We start from the raw sequence: 17,201 nt of genomic DNA, 5'->3' as shown, positions 1-17,201 counted from the left end.
CGGAGGATACAGAAAATAATGGTCTCTGAACTCAATGTGCTTATTGTCTAGGGATGGTGAGGGGATGGGGATAAAGACAGGTACTCCCTTGTTATGACCACAGGAACTATGTGAAAATGCCACAGGAGCCCTTGCTCTGTCCTGCTAGTTCAGAGTTCAAAGAAGGCAGTGATTTCTAGCTGGGGTTGAGACAGACACTCCTGGCATACCCTCCCTTCTCACCCCAGGCCTGGTAAGGGCCTTTGGTTTCCTTCAAAGACAACCATCCCCTTAGTTGTCATTGGCATATCTCTCCTCAAATTATCTTGTGTTTATATAGGTTTACGTGTTGTATCTTCCAGATGTAAGCTCTGAGAGAGTAAGGACTGCTCATCACTTTTGCTTTGTATCCTGGGCACATAGTAGGGAGTTAACTAAAACAGCAGTTGTTGAGTAAATAGTAGGTGCTTTGCATTAACATTTTTTTTGTCATTCAGAGGCCTTTTGAGCTTTTGAGGGGTGAGGTTGTGTTTAATTCACATTTATTAAGCAACGCTTTTTTTGCGGAGTTTTTGGTACCAAAGGAAATACAAAGTTTGAATATTATATATATATTACGATACAAATATGCACATGTGTGTGTCTGTGTACATATATATGTATGTATATATATGACTTAGTATGCATTTGTTCGCATGTTGTCTGTCTCATTAGACTGAAAACTCCTGGAAGGCAGGAATTGTCTTTTGCCTTTCTTTGTATCCCCAGCACTTAGCACAGTGCCTGACACAAAGTAGGTGCTTAAGAAATGTTTATTGATTGATTGATATGGTGCTTGTCCTTATGGACTTTGGTAGATATAACACATCTTAGTAGAGAGAATTATTAAAACAATGATATTCTATTTTTTTTCTCTCATGACCTCATCAGCGCAAATGGGATTAATGATGATCTTTATGTTGTTGGCTCAGATCCAGTCTCTCTCCTGAGCTCCAATTCACCATCATCGATTGCCTCTTGGACATTTCCAAGGGGATGTCCCATAGGGATCTCAAATTCAATACGGCCAAAACAGAACTTGTGATCTTTCTTCCCAACTATTTCTGTTGAGGGCACCACCATCCTTTCAGTTACCTAGGTGTGAAACCCCAGTGCCATCCTTGACACCTCTCTCTTACTGGACTCCACATCGATCCAATTACTCGCTAAATCCCGTTGATTTCATCTTCACAACATCTTTTCCATCTGTCCCTTTTCCCTCCGTTCTCACAGCCACCACCTGAGTTCAGGCCCTCATCACCTCTCACTCAAACTATCCCAAGTCTCTTAACTGGTGTCCCTGCCACAAGGGAGGCCTCTTCCCATTGTAATCTATCCTCCATACAGCTGCCAAAGTGACTTTTTTTTTTTGCAAGCGCAGGCCCAACCATGTCACTTTCCTTCTCATTAAATTCCCGTGGCCCCTATCATCCCTAGGATCAAATATAAACTCCTCCCTTGGACATTTAAAGACTTTCACAATATAGTTAACTCTCCACTTTGATTTATTACACATTACTTCCCTTCACATACACACTCTCCTCCTTCCAGCTTTGTGCCTCTTTCTATACCTGGAAGGCATGCCCCTTCCTCACCTTTTCCTCTTAGGATCTCCAGTTTCCTTCAAGGCTCAGCTTAATGACAACCCTCTTTACATGAAGCCTCTCCTGATCCACCCTGGTGATAGTGTTGTGCCCAGCACATAGTAGGTGCTTAATAACTGCTTACTGATGGAATGTATGACTTCGTATCAATCAGACATCCTGAATAAAGTACTCTGTGAAATCCAAGAGGGAAGAATGAGGAAGACTTCATGGGGAGGTTGAAACAGGACTTGGGTTTTGAAAACAGCTAAAGAATGGGAGTGCCATTACAGGCATAGGAACAGTGTGAGCAGAGGCACAGGGCGGGAAGGGACGGGCCTGTACGGGGGACAAGAGTAGTCGTCTTTGGGCAGGCAGGGCATACTGTATGTTTGGGGAGCAGCGTGAGGCAGGGATGGCAGTGGAGGATAGTGTTAGATTGTGGAGGAACTTGAAGATCGGGCAAACTCGCTGGCCACTGGAGGCATTCAAGATTTCTAAGGAATAATTATTTGGGACCACATCCGTCTTGGGGACATCAGTCTGGCAACCAGAAATATGAGATATTAACATACATCACAGCAAATGCTGTGATACTCATTGGCAGTATCACAGTGATGCTCTTCTTGTCTTCTGCCTGGGCTACTGCAGTGGTCTTCTGGCTGACTGACGTCTGCATCTGGTCTCTTTCCTCTCTAAACTCATCTATCTTTAGTTTCAGAGGAAACTAAAAGCTGCAGGTGAGAAAGTTTCGGCTGTGTCCAAATGATGGTGAAAGAGATGTAAGTCAGCCATCCTGACAGCTCAGTGATAAGTGATGTGGCTGGGCTATTAGTACCTTAAGAACTTTCTTGAACCTTAAGCCAATCACTCACTTATTGGATAGGTGGTACTAGATTAAAAGGACGCATATTAGCATTATGAAAAAAAAAAAACTCAAGAATTTGCCAAAAATCAGAGGGACACAGGCAATCAGGCAGGTTTCAGGTTTCTGTGTAAAGAGGAAATACATTTTTATTCTCTTTCTTATTACCTCACTGTCACCTAGCTTCCCTATATATTTTTCTTAATGAAGAGTGGGAGAATTTTAGAAAAAAAAGGAGTCTGGTTAAAAGCATGTTGTTGGGATTCAGATTTCGAGTGGCATTCACTCCTCAGTTTTATCACGTGAATCATCTGTTAAATCATCTGATGGTCCTACTTTATTGAGCAAATAATCAGATGAATATGAACAACAAAAAGAATTTCCTATGGTAAATGAAACAATAACAACTCAGTTGATGAGTTCAAAATGCTCTATAGATTTAATCTTATTAAGCCTAACATTCCAATAAAGCCAAATTGCCAAAGCAAACGTATATACGTATGTATATACATATTCTGGCAGGGATGGAGAAATAAAGTAAGAGAGCCAAATTTTCTGACATATTTCTTCCTGTAAAAAATGTCTGTGTTCCGGAGAACTGGGAGCAATACATACATCCCGATACAGCAGATGCCCTTTGTACACTACTGTAATAAATCAAAAGCACTGGCCTTTCATTTACCTTTTTTGGATTAAGGTCAATTACATGGTCTCAAAAAATACATAAAAAATGAAAATTTAGAATAGATTAAGAAAAAATCATTTAATAATAAGATTAAACACTTAGACATTAGTATTAAAAACATTTGCCTGTTTAAAGGATACTTAAAAATAAAAAATAAGGATTCTGACCAAAATATTTATTAAAAATACGGTGTGAGAACTTAGTGTACAAGGAAGATATTTATTTTACATCTCAGTCACCCAAAACAATAGCTTGTGGTCACCTCCCATTGCACAAAGAGGGAGAGTCCGATGCCAGGACAGACCAGATCCCACAGCTGCAGAACCAATGAGGATGGGCTACAAAAAACAAAGAGCAGAAGATGGGAGAGAAGAGTCAGAATGTAACAATAAATCCAAAAGGCACAAAAATCTAAACAAAACATCCTCCAAACAAGTGTGTTATAGCTATCTGTCCTCATTTACAGCATATGCCGGGGTGGGGAACCTGCGGCCTTGAGGCCACATAGGGCCCACTAGGTCCTCAAGTGCGGCTCTTTGACTGAATCCAAACTTCAGAGAAGAAATCCCAGGCATACACTTTATAGATTAATTTTCCTGAACTGTTTAAATTAATGTTGTCTGTCATCTATACCGATGACCACACTGACAGATTCAGGGGAATGTCTGCAGGAGTGGGGAAGGAGACCATGTTCTTGGCCAGCCGCTTCTGCCCCACGCAGCACGTGCTGCTGGGATGACAAGGCAGCGAGGGCACCATCGGGGACCAAGGGAGCAGAAAGATGACCAGTCGATCAAACTCGTGATCTTGTAGTCATTAACACTCCAGCCAGACAATTTCATGAGATGATGACACAATTTAAATAAAGAAGGAAAATGGAAAATCAATAGGAGAGAAATATTAGCATGCAATACATTGTAAATTTGAAAAGACTTTTATTAACTCGCTATTAATGAATGTAAACATTAGGAAAAATACACCTTTCTAAGTAATGTAACAGGCTAAAATGACAGCCAATTTAGAGATTATAAATTCGGAAAGAGGAAAGCAAGGAGTAGGGACAGATAGATGATGACAAAAACAGCCCCCAAACCCAAGCCATACTACCTGAGGGTGCCCCAAATGGTGAATCAGAAGCTGAGTGGTCATTTTGCCAGGGTAGCCAGTGGTTGCAAATAGGTTTTCATTTACTGTCGACCACCTGAGAAAAGAATCACCATTGATCACTTTGGCCTCTCCGCACAACTGAGGTGGCTCCTCCACCCAATCCTGACCCCAATCTCTGTTCTATGTTATCTCACAAAATGTCTCCATCCAGTCCTAGTGACACTTAAAACTCAAATCGATCTGAAATTCAACTCATCTTTTTTAGAGTACCAATCCTACTGTGGGTCCTCATTTGGGAAAGTTATTATTTATTCAGGCTTGGGGTCAACCCACAGATGTACTAACTGGCTAAATCCTACCACCGCTACTCTGGCCATGTCTTTCCTATTCTTTCCTTTTTATTCCCAGTGACGATGGCCTGCTGTGTGATGCTCTTCTTGTCTTCTGCCTGGGCTACTGCAGTGGTCTCCTGGCTGACTGACGTCTGCATCTAGTCTCTTTCCTCTCTAAACTCATCTATCTACAGCTGTCATATTAACTTGTATTCTCAGGGATCTTAGAAACCTTCCAGTCTAACCCCTTGTTTTACAGATGTGGAAACTGAGGCCTAAAGATGAGATGGGCCTTTTCCTAGGTCACAGAACAGAGATTCCCACTCAGAAGGTCCTCTAAGTCCAACTTCAGTGCTCTGTTATGATGATACCAGGCTGACTCCTCATTGGCAGTATCACAGCATTTTGTGCTTCTCCTTTTTCCTTCTGCATTATACCTTGTGTTATCACCTACTAGAGTAAAAATTCTCTGAGGATTGATTCTTGTTTGTATCTCCCATAGCATGGATGTCAAACTTGAGGCCTGGGTAGCTTGCGGCCTGCACAACTCCCCAGTGAGGTGAGAGAATGTTTTGCATAAATATAAATACAATAAAACAGAGAATGTCAACTTGTGCTTTTCTAAGTTTCTCTTTGAGTTTGATACCACTGCCCATTTTTGCGGGTAGTTCCAAACTGCTTTCTAAAATGACTAGATCAGTTCATGGCTTCACTAATAGGGCATTAGCATGACTGTCTGTCTAACAATTATCATTCTATTGTTTCTCATCTTTGCCAAATGGATGAGTGTGAAGTGGAATCACAGAGTTGTTTTAATTTTATAATGCCGTGGAACATTTTTTCATACTTTTTGTTGTTGTTTTTTTTAATTCTTTTTGAAAACTGCTAGTTTGTATGCTTTGCTGTCTGTTGGGGAATGGATCTTGTTCTTATATATTTGGATCAGTTATCTATATATCTTAGATATTAGATGTTTATCATAGAAACTTGCTGCAATATTTCCCCTTAATTAACTGTTTCCCTGCTAATTTCAGCTACATTGACTTTGTGAAATAATTTTCAATTTTACATAATCAAAATCATCCATTTTATTTCTTGTTATCTTTTCTGTCCCTTGTTTGGTCAAGAACTCTTCCTATGGACAGTTGTGCCTCTAGATCACAGAGCCATTTGGAGCTTCGTATAGTATATAGTGTAAGATGCTGATTTAACCCAAATTTCTGCTAGACTGCTTCCCAAGTTTTTCTTTTTTGCCAAATTCCATGTTTCTTCATTAATGCCCTTAAAAGCTCCTAGCCTTTTCCTGGGGGGCCTGGGGTGAGGACAGGGTAAAACTGTGGATTTATTGGGCAGAGATAATGGACCTCTGGACTAGGAAGGTGGCAGTACTTGTCTAATCTAATATTTCAAAGGAAGATGTGAAAGGACGAAATGATAGACTGGACCCAGCAGAAGGAATCAACGATGACTCCAAGGTTTTGAACCGAGGAGACCAAAGGACTGTAGAGGGAAGGAGAAGAGTCGGGGGGCTACCACAATAATCCTCTTCCCCAAATAGAGACTACAAAGGCCTTTTCTCATATAGAAAACAAACGGCATCAAAAGGCTTGTAGTTTGATTGGAAGCCTGCCAAAGCCACTGCTAAAGAAACCAGTACGCTTAATGCACAAATTTTACAGTAATCAGCGTAGATCCCTGTTTTGGAAGGGTGCTCTGAGGAGGGAAAAGAAAGCTCTTTATGATGAAAAAACTATTCCTCAAGGCAAACCCCGTAATTGTGTACAATACTGATAGTTGTTGAAAGTACATAAAAGGAACTCATGAAATTTAGGTTAGAAAGCTAAGTTTGGGCCAATCGGAGTGATGCAAGATTGGGCACAGAAACCTGGACTTTACTCAGCAGGCAATGGGAGCAAGGGCAGGGAAGAAGTGAATTTAAAGGAAGTCTGGCAAGAGACCTATCAAAGCAGAATAACCTGGGGGCATTTAAGGATGAGCCCATGACGACAAAGAGACAAGAATGGAAACAATCTGGGCAGATTGTTGTAACAAACTCTCCCCTCTGTCGTCAGTAACAGTGGAACAGCCACATCTGGACGATCCCCAATAGTCTGCGTGAGGAAGGAGACCTGGAGCAGCTGGACTACCCACAGCCAGCACCTCGAAGAGAGGGCGAAAGAGGGAGGAGGCCCAAGGCCTGGGAGATGGCTCAAAGCATACTGCTATCTTTTTTTCTTCTTTTTTGTTTTTTGGGCAATTGGGGTTAAGTGACTTGCCCAGGGTCACATAGCTAGTAAGTGTCAAGTGTTTGGTCTGAGGCTGGATTTGAACTCAGGTCCTCCTGACTTCAGGGCCGGTGCTCTATCCACTGCGCCACCTAGCTGCCCCAACATCCTGCTATTTTATCAGTGACAAGAACAACAAAAGTGACTGAATGTTAAAAACTACTGATTCATATGCTTACTTTTCCATCTCTACAAAATTTTTATGAAAATAATCTACACACATATTGAGGTTATTCTTGATGAAGTTATGAGAAGGAACAGTCAGGGCTTTGCAAATAACATTCACCAGCAGATGCTTTTTTTTTGTTTTACAGTTATACAGTTTAAGTCTTAATGTGTTTACAGCTTATCTATAAAAAAACAAACACAACAACATTTCACTTGATAGAGCTAAACAATGCCTTAATAACTCTTTTTCAGCAAGGTATCTTTCCTGCATATGTTAAAGTCACATAAAATTCCTTCAATGATGTAGTAACAAATACAACTTTGGTGACTCTCTGCTTATTAATATCAAAGAGATCATGACAAAGGTAGACATGTCTCCCATATTCATGAAAGATGATCCTGTATAGTATCTTAGTGGGAGAGGGATTCCCCATCGATTTGCTGACTGAATATCTCCCTCACTGTAATACAAATTGCTGTTATGACTCCATCAATGGAAAAGGAGGCAAGGGACAGCAGACTGTTGAGCTGACTTATTTTTGTTTTCTTCCAGGGGTGTGGACAAAGGCCTCTTTTCCTTCTTGCAATACCTTTTCATTCTCTGTATTCTCTGAGTTGTTTTTGGTTTTTATAAAACCAAGCCGAACTAAACCCACCACACACCCAAGTATTTCACCAGTCTACAAGTTTTTGTTTTGAATACTTAAAAAGAAGTTATTCTTGAAATATTGGTGATGTTGACTCCACTATTTATTCCATTTCAGTCATCCAGAAAACATTCACTGAATGTCTGTCTGCTTTGTGGTCTATGGGGACTCGGGGTGAGGAGAGGAATGAGTGGTGGTGGTGATGGTGGTAGAGAATGAATTGTGGGAGATAAGAAAAATAATGAGACATAATCACTAACTTGAAGGAACTTACAAACTAGTAAGTGAGGAGACTAATATATGTGAAATTGTACCTAATAATATAAGAAAACAAACAATTAAGTGACAAACTGTGTAGAATGTACAATGCGTTTTGCAGGAGTTCAGAGAAGAGGGACATCCAGGAAGCTAGGAGGGTCAGAGGGTTATCTTTGGGAGAGGTGGAGTTTGAGCTGGATCATGGAGGCTGGGGTGAATGTGAGAAGGTAAAAGAGAGAGTACAGAGCATCACCATCAGGCTAAGCCTGGAGTAAGTCTTGGTGAGAGGGGAAGTCAATTCCTATGATAAGAAACAATATTAGTGCTTTGAAGGGGTTGGACTAAATGGTCTCTAAGGTTCCTCCTAGCTGAGATGGTGTATAATGCTTTTTTTCTATCCTTATCTGTTTTTTAATTAAAAACTGAAATTGACTTAAAGATTAACTTACCAGCTGTGATATGCAGGATTCAAGAGATTAAGTCAGAAACTTTCAAAATAACTGGGAAACTATACCTGAATAAGTGGGCTCGATCCATGTGGACAGGTCTCTTATCTTGAGGATAACTGAAAAGAAAGTATTTAATTACAACCTATCGGCCAGTCAGTCAATAAACATTTATTTAATGCCTATTATGTGCCGGACTCGGGAAACAAAGAATGGTAAAATGGTAAAATACAGTCCATGTTGTCAAGGAGCTCCCATTCCAATGGGGGAGGCAGCATGCACGCAACTGTGTGGGATAAATTGGAGATAATCAAGAAGGAAGGCATGAGAATTATGTGGGATTAGGAAAGGCTTTCTATAGAAGATGAGATTTTAGCTAGGAAGGAGGTGGAGGTGAGGAGGGACAGCAGTCCAGGCATGGGAGACAGTCAGAGAAAATTCCCAGAGCGGAAAGATGGAGTGTCTTGTTCATGGGACAGCCAGGAGACTGATGTCATTGGATCAAAGAGTATATGGGGGGATAGAGAGAGAATAAGGTGTGAGAAGACTGAAAAGGTAGGGGAAGGGCCTAGGTGAGCTTTGAGAATCAAACAGGATTTTCTACTTGATCTTGTAGTTGATGGGGAGCAAATGGAGTTTATGGAATAGGAGAGTGCAAGTCAGACCTACAGTACTGGAAAATCAATTTGACAGCTGAGTGGAAGATGGAATGTAGGGGGTTTTTAAGTATAGGGTTCATTATGATTATATAATATGCTATCTCTATTCTTGTATAAAACTTTTAACGTTAGGCACATGACATTTGATGACTAAGAAAATTGAAGAGCCCGTGGCAGGCAGACCAACTAGCAGGCTATTGCAATAGTCTAGGTGTTAAGTGATGAAGGCCTGCGGCATGTGGTGATGGTGTCAGAGGAGGGAAGGGGCCTATGCAAGAGATGTTATAGATATGGGGGGCAGGGGAAGGGTAGGAAAGTGCAGACTGAGGAGGAATGATCAGATAAGTAGAAGAACCAGAAGAGGATGGTGTCTTGAAAACCTAGAGAGAACAGAGTATCAAGGAGGAGAGAGTGATCAACAGTGTCAGAGGTCACAGAGAGGTCAAGAAGATGAAGACTGAGAACAGGCCATTAGAATGGGCAGTCATGAGACTGTTAGCAACTTTGGAGACAGTAGTTTTAATTGAATGATGAGAATGGAAGCCAGATTAGAGAGAGAAGAGGAAGTGGAGACACCCATTGTAGACGGCCTTCTCAAAGAGTTTGCCTACAAAAGGCAAGAGAGATGGGACAATAACTAGCTGGGATGGATGGATCAAGTGAGGGTTTTGTGAGGATGGGAGAGACACAGGCATGTTGGTAGGCATGTTAGTAGTCATTAGGGAAGCTGCCAGGAGACAGAGAAAGATTGAAGATAAATGACTGTGGAGACGATAAAGGGGGTAATCAGTTGGAAAAGATGGGATGAAATGGGATCACTTGGTCACGAAGAGAAGAATGGCCACTTTTCCAAGTAAAATAGGGGAAAAGGTGAAGACGGTGGAAGAAGCATCTCAGTGACCCCTCAGTGAGGAAGCCTTTGGTGAATAGCTTCAATTCTTTGACAAAACATGAGGCAAGGTTCTGAGCTGAGTGGGGAAAGGGGTGTCATGGGAAGTTTGAGGAGGGATGAAAAGGTCTGGAGGAGCTGCTGTGGTGAATAGGATAGGATAGGGAGTTAATTAGGGAGCTGTGGAAGGGTTGCCTTACAGCAGTGAGAACCCAGTTGAAGTTATATAATATAAATCTGTAGTAGACCCAGTCAGCATATTTTCATGTTTTTCTCTAGCTTCGTTCAGCTGCAAATCTAAAGAAATGAAGACGATGGTGGGAGGGATCTGCAGTTGAGACTTAGCAGGGAATGACTGGCAATAAGATAAGGGACAAGGGACTGAAAAGAGGACAGCGTGGAGTTGAAGTGGTTTATTAAAAGGTCAAGATTTGGAAAGGAGGAGAGTGTAGCTAGTACAGGGGTGACGGCCTGGGAAAGAACTAAGGAGTCAGTGTGGATGAAAAACAGGGTGTGGGGTAGCAAGACAAAAGGAGAGGTGGAATGGCAATAGATTGTGATCATATAAAGGAATTTCAGAGTTCAGGAACACAGAAGTGGAGCATTGTGGGTGATGGCAAGGTTAAAGATATGACCATCTTTGCGTGTGGCTGAGGTGAGGTGGGGGGCTAAGTCATGTGAAATGAATGACTGGAGGACTGTGAGGTTAGGGGGCTTGAAGGTGGGTCAGGATGTATGAAGTCCCCTAGTATGAAGGCAGGAGCTAGAGAGAAAAGATGTGAGTTAGGCACTGAAGTCAATGGGGAAAGAAAGGGAGGGTCCTGGAAGCTGGTAGAGGATGGCTACTAAAATTTTGATTGGGTGGCAGATTTGGATTGAGTGAACCTCAAAGGAGGTGAGGTTACTGAGTGATCCTGGTAGAGAGGGAACCTGGAAGTAGCAATGGGGGGGGCAAGATGTATTCCTACTCCCCCATATCTGCCAGTGAGTCTGGGGGAATGGGTGAAAGTGCAATCTGTGCTGGAAAGGAGGTCACAGGGAGGCTAGGTCATCAGGGGGGAACCAGGTCTCCATAAGGCATCTGGTTTAAATTGAATCTTGAAACATACATTTTATGATAAAATGGCAAGTCTAAAGTATTCACACAATGCTCGATGGATACAATTATGATAAAATACCAGAGAACATCAACAGTCGCTTGAATCTCATAAACAAGGATGAAACGATGATCTATAATCATTGGAAAGGCAAGAAGTGACTCACTGAGAAGACCCCATCAAGTAGTGGTGTAATGCTAGCGTAGCAGAGAGATGGCGGCCACTGATGCTTACTGACTCACGAGAGCCCCCAGCCATGCACGCACTTTGTTCCTAGCTCAATTCGCTCTCCAGACTGCCCCATCTCTTCTCCCCTCTGATCCTCCATTTCCCAGTTTCCTTTGGTATTCTGTCTTCCCCAAGAGAAGGTGAACTCCTCGAAGCACAGATTGAGTAGTTTTCTTCCATGTGTATCCTGAGCACTTAGCACAGTGCTAGGTACAAAGTAAGCACTTAATGAATACTCATTCACTCTACCACACATTAATGTTTGGCATAATAAAGATTTTTTTCAATAACACAATTGCTAAGGAAATACCTGGACCGAGTAATATCCCAGATTAACCAATCACTTCCTGCTACAGCTCCAACTTTGAAGGTGTTTCTCAAACACCAGTGCGCTGACATTAATGGTGCCTGTTCAGATTCCAGAGACAGGATAGCCTGCTGGGTGATGAGATCATAGAACCTGATTGTTCCGTCCTTCTCTGCAACCATCAACTAAACGACAGAAAAAGATACATTTACTGAAAATGATAATGAAACTTTTCTGCTATTTATGTCGATAATAAAAATTCAACAGGCAAACCTGTGCCATAAGATGCCGGTCCAAAAACAAACAAACAAACAAAAAAAAACCCCAACAAACCCCAACTTTCTTTTCTTTTCTTTTTTTTTTAAGGCAATTGGGGTTAAGTGACTTGCCCAGGGTCACCCAGCTAGTAAGTGACAAGTGTTTGGTCTGAGGTCAGATCCTCGGGTCCTCCTGACTTCAGGGCTGGTGCTCTATCCATTGTGCCACTTAGCTACGCCCCCAATTTTCTTGCTAATACTTAAAATGTATACTAAAGTATGAGGTGATGGATTCAATTCACCAAACATTTATAAAAGAATTTAATACGTTTGCAAGGCACTGTGCCAGGTGATATCAGATGGGGCTTATATTCTCCCAGAGGTCGCAAGGCTGGGTGACAAAAAGTTTTGTGTAAACCTGCAATAGTAAGTGGGAGACCTTGGATAAAATAAGAAAAATAAATTTTAATGAAGAAATTCATTAATACAATTTCAAGTGGTAAGATAAAACTATGAATGACTAAGAAGAAAGAGTGTGCCCTCCTAAAACTGCTGAGAAAGAATTCAGTATGAGGTCATGTATTAAATCATATAATTTTACGGAATGTCAATTTTGCGATACCCTCTGAATTAGGAAAAGACTAAGTTTAAGAGTTTATCAAGCACAGACAAGTGTTTCTTCCAGTTACATCTCTTACTTGTTTAGTCACGAACTTTTCCACTGCCCAAAGATCTGAAAGGTAACTCCTTACTTGCTCCTCAGATGTGTTTATGATGTGACTTTTTCTATCCAGGTCACGTTATCTGTCTTATCCTGCTATATGGTGTGAGCTGCTGACCTAAACCTAATTTCTGCCAGAATGCTATCCAATTTTCCCAGAAAGTTTTGTCAAATAGAGAGTCTTTCTCCCAGTAACTGGGGCCTTTGGGTTAATCAAACATGATACTTTCTTCTGTATGTCACACACTAAATCTGTTCACTCTCCTCTCCTCTCTCTCTCCCCATCCCACCTCTGTCTCTCTCTTTTACCAAACTGTTTTTTTTTTCAATGATTACTGCTTTGTAATACAGTTAGAAATCTGGAACTGATAGATCCCCTTCCTTCTTACTTTTTTCTTGTCTGTGTCAGCAACTCCCACTGCCCCTAGTTCTAAGCTCTCGGGCCCAGCAGCACAAGGCCAATCCTTCCACACTGCAGCTGCCCCCAGATATGGGCTCTTCTCCAGGCTATGCATCTCTAGCTTCTTCAACCCTTCCCGTCACCATTATGGTAGCCATGGCCCTGCCTTCCCACTCTGCTTTGTACAGCCTATCAATGTCCTTTCCAAGGGTGGTGCTCACAGATAACATCATAATGTGATTTGACCAGGGGCAAGAACAGTAAAATGATCACCTTCCTCTTTCTGGACACTAGGTCACTTTGACTTAATGTAGCTTAAGATTATCTTACCTTTTTTTCTTCTTCAATTTAACAAGCATTTATTAAGCGTATATTATGTGTGGGATACTGGTGCATGCTGGGAATATACAAAGGGCAAAAATAAAACAGCTCCTGTTCCCGAAAACATTTACAATCAACTGGGGAAAAACCACATGTAGACTGATAAATATAGTACAAGGTAGAGAAGAAGGAGGCTAAGGGAGAGATCAAACAACGTACTCTAGGACAATCTGGTGAGGAAAGCATTAACAACCTTGGGCCACGGGGTACAGGCAGAGAAGGCTTCCTGGAAGACATAGCACTTGAGCTGAACCTTGAAACTCAATTCAAATCAATGAGCTTTAATAAACGCCTCCTCTGTGCACAGCACCATAGGAGACACTGAGAATACAGACACCAAAATGGCAGTTTCTGCCCCTGAGGAACTTAGACTCTATTGGGGATAAAACTTCCACAGAGAAGTAGACACAAGATAACCTTAAGAAGGAGAAAGCACAAAAAGCTGAAGAATCGGTTAAGGCTCAGGGGACACCCAAGATGAGTTGTGAAGGGAGCTAAGGGTTTTTAGAAATAGAGATAAAGAGAGAACACCTTCTAGACATCAGGGACAGCCCAAGCTGTCCACACCACCGCAGGCATGGTGGCAGGAGGAATGCAGGATTCTGAGGCTAGGAAGCTCAAACTGGTCAAATGAGTTGGGCCGAGACCTGAAGCATAGCAGCACAGGCCAGAGTGAGAACTCTAAGAAAGAGACAGGATTGAGCAGTTGGTTATTGTATTAAACTATTTACGGTATTAACCGAGTACGCACAGGATATACACCTGGCCCCTATTTGCACTGATCAAAACAGAAAACAAAACAACCCTGTCACACTCACCTTATAAGCTTCTTCAGGATGCCAGCAGACACTCATTCCAGGGGAGCGGAGAACAAAATGAGCTTTCTGATTCCCTTCTAAGTCCCAGACCCTAATAAGAGAATATGACAGGGTTTACTGTTAGCCCTTTAAAACTGCTCATGTACACGGCATTATTCAAAGCAGTTAACTGCATAGCAAACTGAGATTTTGTAGTTACTCAGTAATTTTTTTTCAAGAAAGTTAAACTTTTTTTTTTAAGCAAATGAGACAGCATTACAAAAATTCAAGTCTTGCTCTCTATTACATCATAAAAACTTGAAGTATTTTTAATACTCAATAATATAGGAAGCTGCCATACTCTTTCTGTGATGTGATTAATATGCTATAACACATGCCAAACTATTCTGGCACATGGTAGGAAAAACTTTTAAGTTAATTACTTTCTATATTGTGGGCTGTATTCTGGAGTTTCCAGGAGCTGAATCTCACTAGACTAAACAGGCTGCAGTTCTCTAATTCTACAGTCAGTTCATGTTATACTTTCCATCAATGGAACTTAAAAGAAAAACAGGGCTCCTGTTTTCAAAATAACAGCATATAATTATTATGCTGTAGCTTCTAACATGGCTTGACAAAACTGAATTCACTGAGGTCAATGGCCATTTACTTGGTATTCCCTTGACCTCTCTGACCATCGTAGCCAAATAACTGCTCTTATTCATAATTCTTTTGTTTTAGCTCTCCTCTCTTTTTACTGTTGCTACCACAAGCTCAGCCTCTTTGTTACAAATTTTTTCCCTGGCAGAACTCAGGAGTGGTGGCTAAACAGAATGGGGTTTGTTCCAGTAACTTCCTTGCTTTTTTTTTTTTTTAAAACAAAAATCCATGATAATGATGGCCAGCTTGTAAAAGAAACTGAACCTCTGAGGGAGGCATTGAGTAGACATATAATGCTCATACTTTGGGGTAATAAACGTGGAATGAGCATAGTGGAAATGGCATGCCAAAATAAGAGGAGAGCCTGTGTGCTGCATCAGTGTTTATTTAATGTTAAGGGGCCCACAGCCTGCTGGGTGTCCTCCTGATAGGACATGGACAAGAGCTGCCCTGGATGAGATGAGGATGAACTACCCCTCTACAGCCCTGGAGGGTGGGCCCATAGAAATAACAACTACGGATACACTGTGGTAATGAAGTATAAGGAAGGGGCATATCTGATGATCAATCAATCAATAAACACGCATTACGCGCCTGCTTGTATGCCACGCACTAACCTAGGCACTGGGGAGATGATGCATTAATTATTCAGGATGAATTGTATTAATACGTTATAGACAGCCATCAATCAATCAACCTTTGCTCAGGGTTTAGGTTACCATTTCTAAGAAAGACTGCTTTCTTAGAAACTTATCTTGACTCAGGAAAAGCCACACGTAGACTGATAAATAGAGCACAAGGTAGGGGAGAAGAGGCTAAGGGAGAGTTCAAACAACGTACTCTAGGACCATCGGATGAGGAGAGCATTAACAGCGCTGGGCCACAGGGTAGAGGCAGGGAAGGCTTCCAGAGGACATAGCACTCAAATCAACGAGCTTTCATACGTGCCTCCTCCGTGTACCTCAGGCTGCTTGCAGCACGCCAGAGGATTCCGGGCGGGCCGTGAAAAATGCAGAGGAAAACTAGGGCCTGCGGGCCCGCAGGCTGTGTAGGCCTCTCGTATCTTTCTCCTTCCTTCCCCATAAAACTTCCCAGGCTTACTGCCTGTCGCTTGTAGACAGCTGAGGTAGCGCAGCAGATAGAGCGTTGTGCCTGGCCAGGAAGACCCAAGCTCAAATTTGGTCTCAGATCCTTACGATGTTACTCTGGGCAAGTCACTTCTATCTGACTCAGTTTCCTCAACTGTAAACAGGGATAATAATACCACCTACCTTCCAGGGTGGTTGTAAGGAACAAAATGATGAGATAATATCTGTAAGTGCTTAGCATAGTACCTAGCACACAGTAGGTGCTTAATAAATGCTTATTCCTTTCCCTTTCCTTCCCCCCCTTCCCTCCCTCACTTGTATAGAAAGGAGGAACAATGCTGACGTGGGAAAGGGGAGTCAAAGAAAGTGTGAGTCAACTAAGTGGCCGCAGGATTCTTCTTTTATGACTCATCTGAGTAATTACACACTTTTCTGTATGTGCCACAGTATCTTTCACTGTATTTTACTTCTAGACTTTTTCAATTATCTCATTATGGGACTTAACTTTTTATTAAAACAATTTCAAAAATCTAGACAATAATAATTTGAAAGAATATATATTTGGTGAAAAATGCTCATTCCAAGTATTAAAAGATTGATATATTCACTTTTAAACTAATTCAGGTGTTGTTTTTTTCAGGTGTTTTTTAAAAGCGTATCTACTTGACTAAGTAGAAGCACATCTTCTCAACTGCCAGACCTGCTGTATTTAGACCCATTGAAGAAAAAGAATTGTTTTCAACTCCATTTGGTTATAGGGGGAAGATTATGATTTGGTTGCATTATAAAGTTGTTAGGTTTGGCAACAGCCACATTTATTAGACACACACATAGTAACAGACAAGAAATAAAACACTAGCACTAGCATCTATTTTATTTCTACTGAAATAATAAAATGCTGCTTTGACTGTTTAGTGAATCCCATGAGAGAATGGTTTCAAACCCCCATTCTTCTGATTCCATTCTAACAGGCAGATGATTTTACATGTTAGCCATTAGATAAAACACAAGTATACACTAGGATTTTTTACCCTCTTTCAAAGGGAAAGCAAGATGTGGAAGTTAAAGAATAAATCTAACAATATTTTCAAAATGCTAGCCAATTAAGGAAATTCATTTTCCCAAACAGCCTATCCAATCATTGGGCTATCTTCATTTAAAAAACCCCACTTCATCACCTCAAAGCACCTCGATTTAACCCCAGGCAAATAATAACACCCCTACAAGCTTCCCTCTCCTCTGTGGGATAAGAGGATTTGTGGTTTAAAATCATCTGCTTATTCAACAAATTTTAATGGTTGTATAACCCAAGTCCACACATGC

At 41.4% G+C, this 17,201-nt stretch overlaps 1 protein-coding gene across 2 annotated transcripts in view; it reads right to left on the bottom strand.

The window, feature by feature from the left end:
- Nucleotides 1–3,305: 3,305 nt before the first annotated feature.
- Nucleotides 3,306–17,201, bottom strand: part of NUP37 (nucleoporin 37) — a 45,117-nt gene continuing 31,221 nt past the window's right edge. For both annotated transcript variants that reach the window (XM_027855748.1, XM_027855749.1), the window contains exons 6-10: nt 14,152–14,242; nt 11,578–11,759; nt 8,463–8,513; nt 4,259–4,352; nt 3,306–3,489 (exon numbers count right to left, since the gene is read on the bottom strand). In XM_027855748.1, coding sequence (XP_027711549.1) covers nt 3,376–3,489; nt 4,259–4,352; nt 8,463–8,513; nt 11,578–11,759; nt 14,152–14,242 — 532 coding nt within the window. In that variant the 3' untranslated portion in view covers nt 3,306–3,375. The remainder of the gene's footprint in view (nt 3,490–4,258; nt 4,353–8,462; nt 8,514–11,577; nt 11,760–14,151; nt 14,243–17,201) is intronic.

Source organism: Vombatus ursinus, unplaced genomic scaffold (genome assembly GCF_900497805.2).
Source record: "Vombatus ursinus unplaced genomic scaffold, bare-nosed wombat genome assembly UNPS02011334.1, whole genome shotgun sequence".
NCBI lineage: Eukaryota > Metazoa > Chordata > Mammalia > Diprotodontia > Vombatidae > Vombatus > Vombatus ursinus.
This window is presented reverse-complemented; position numbering and strand designations above follow the sequence as displayed.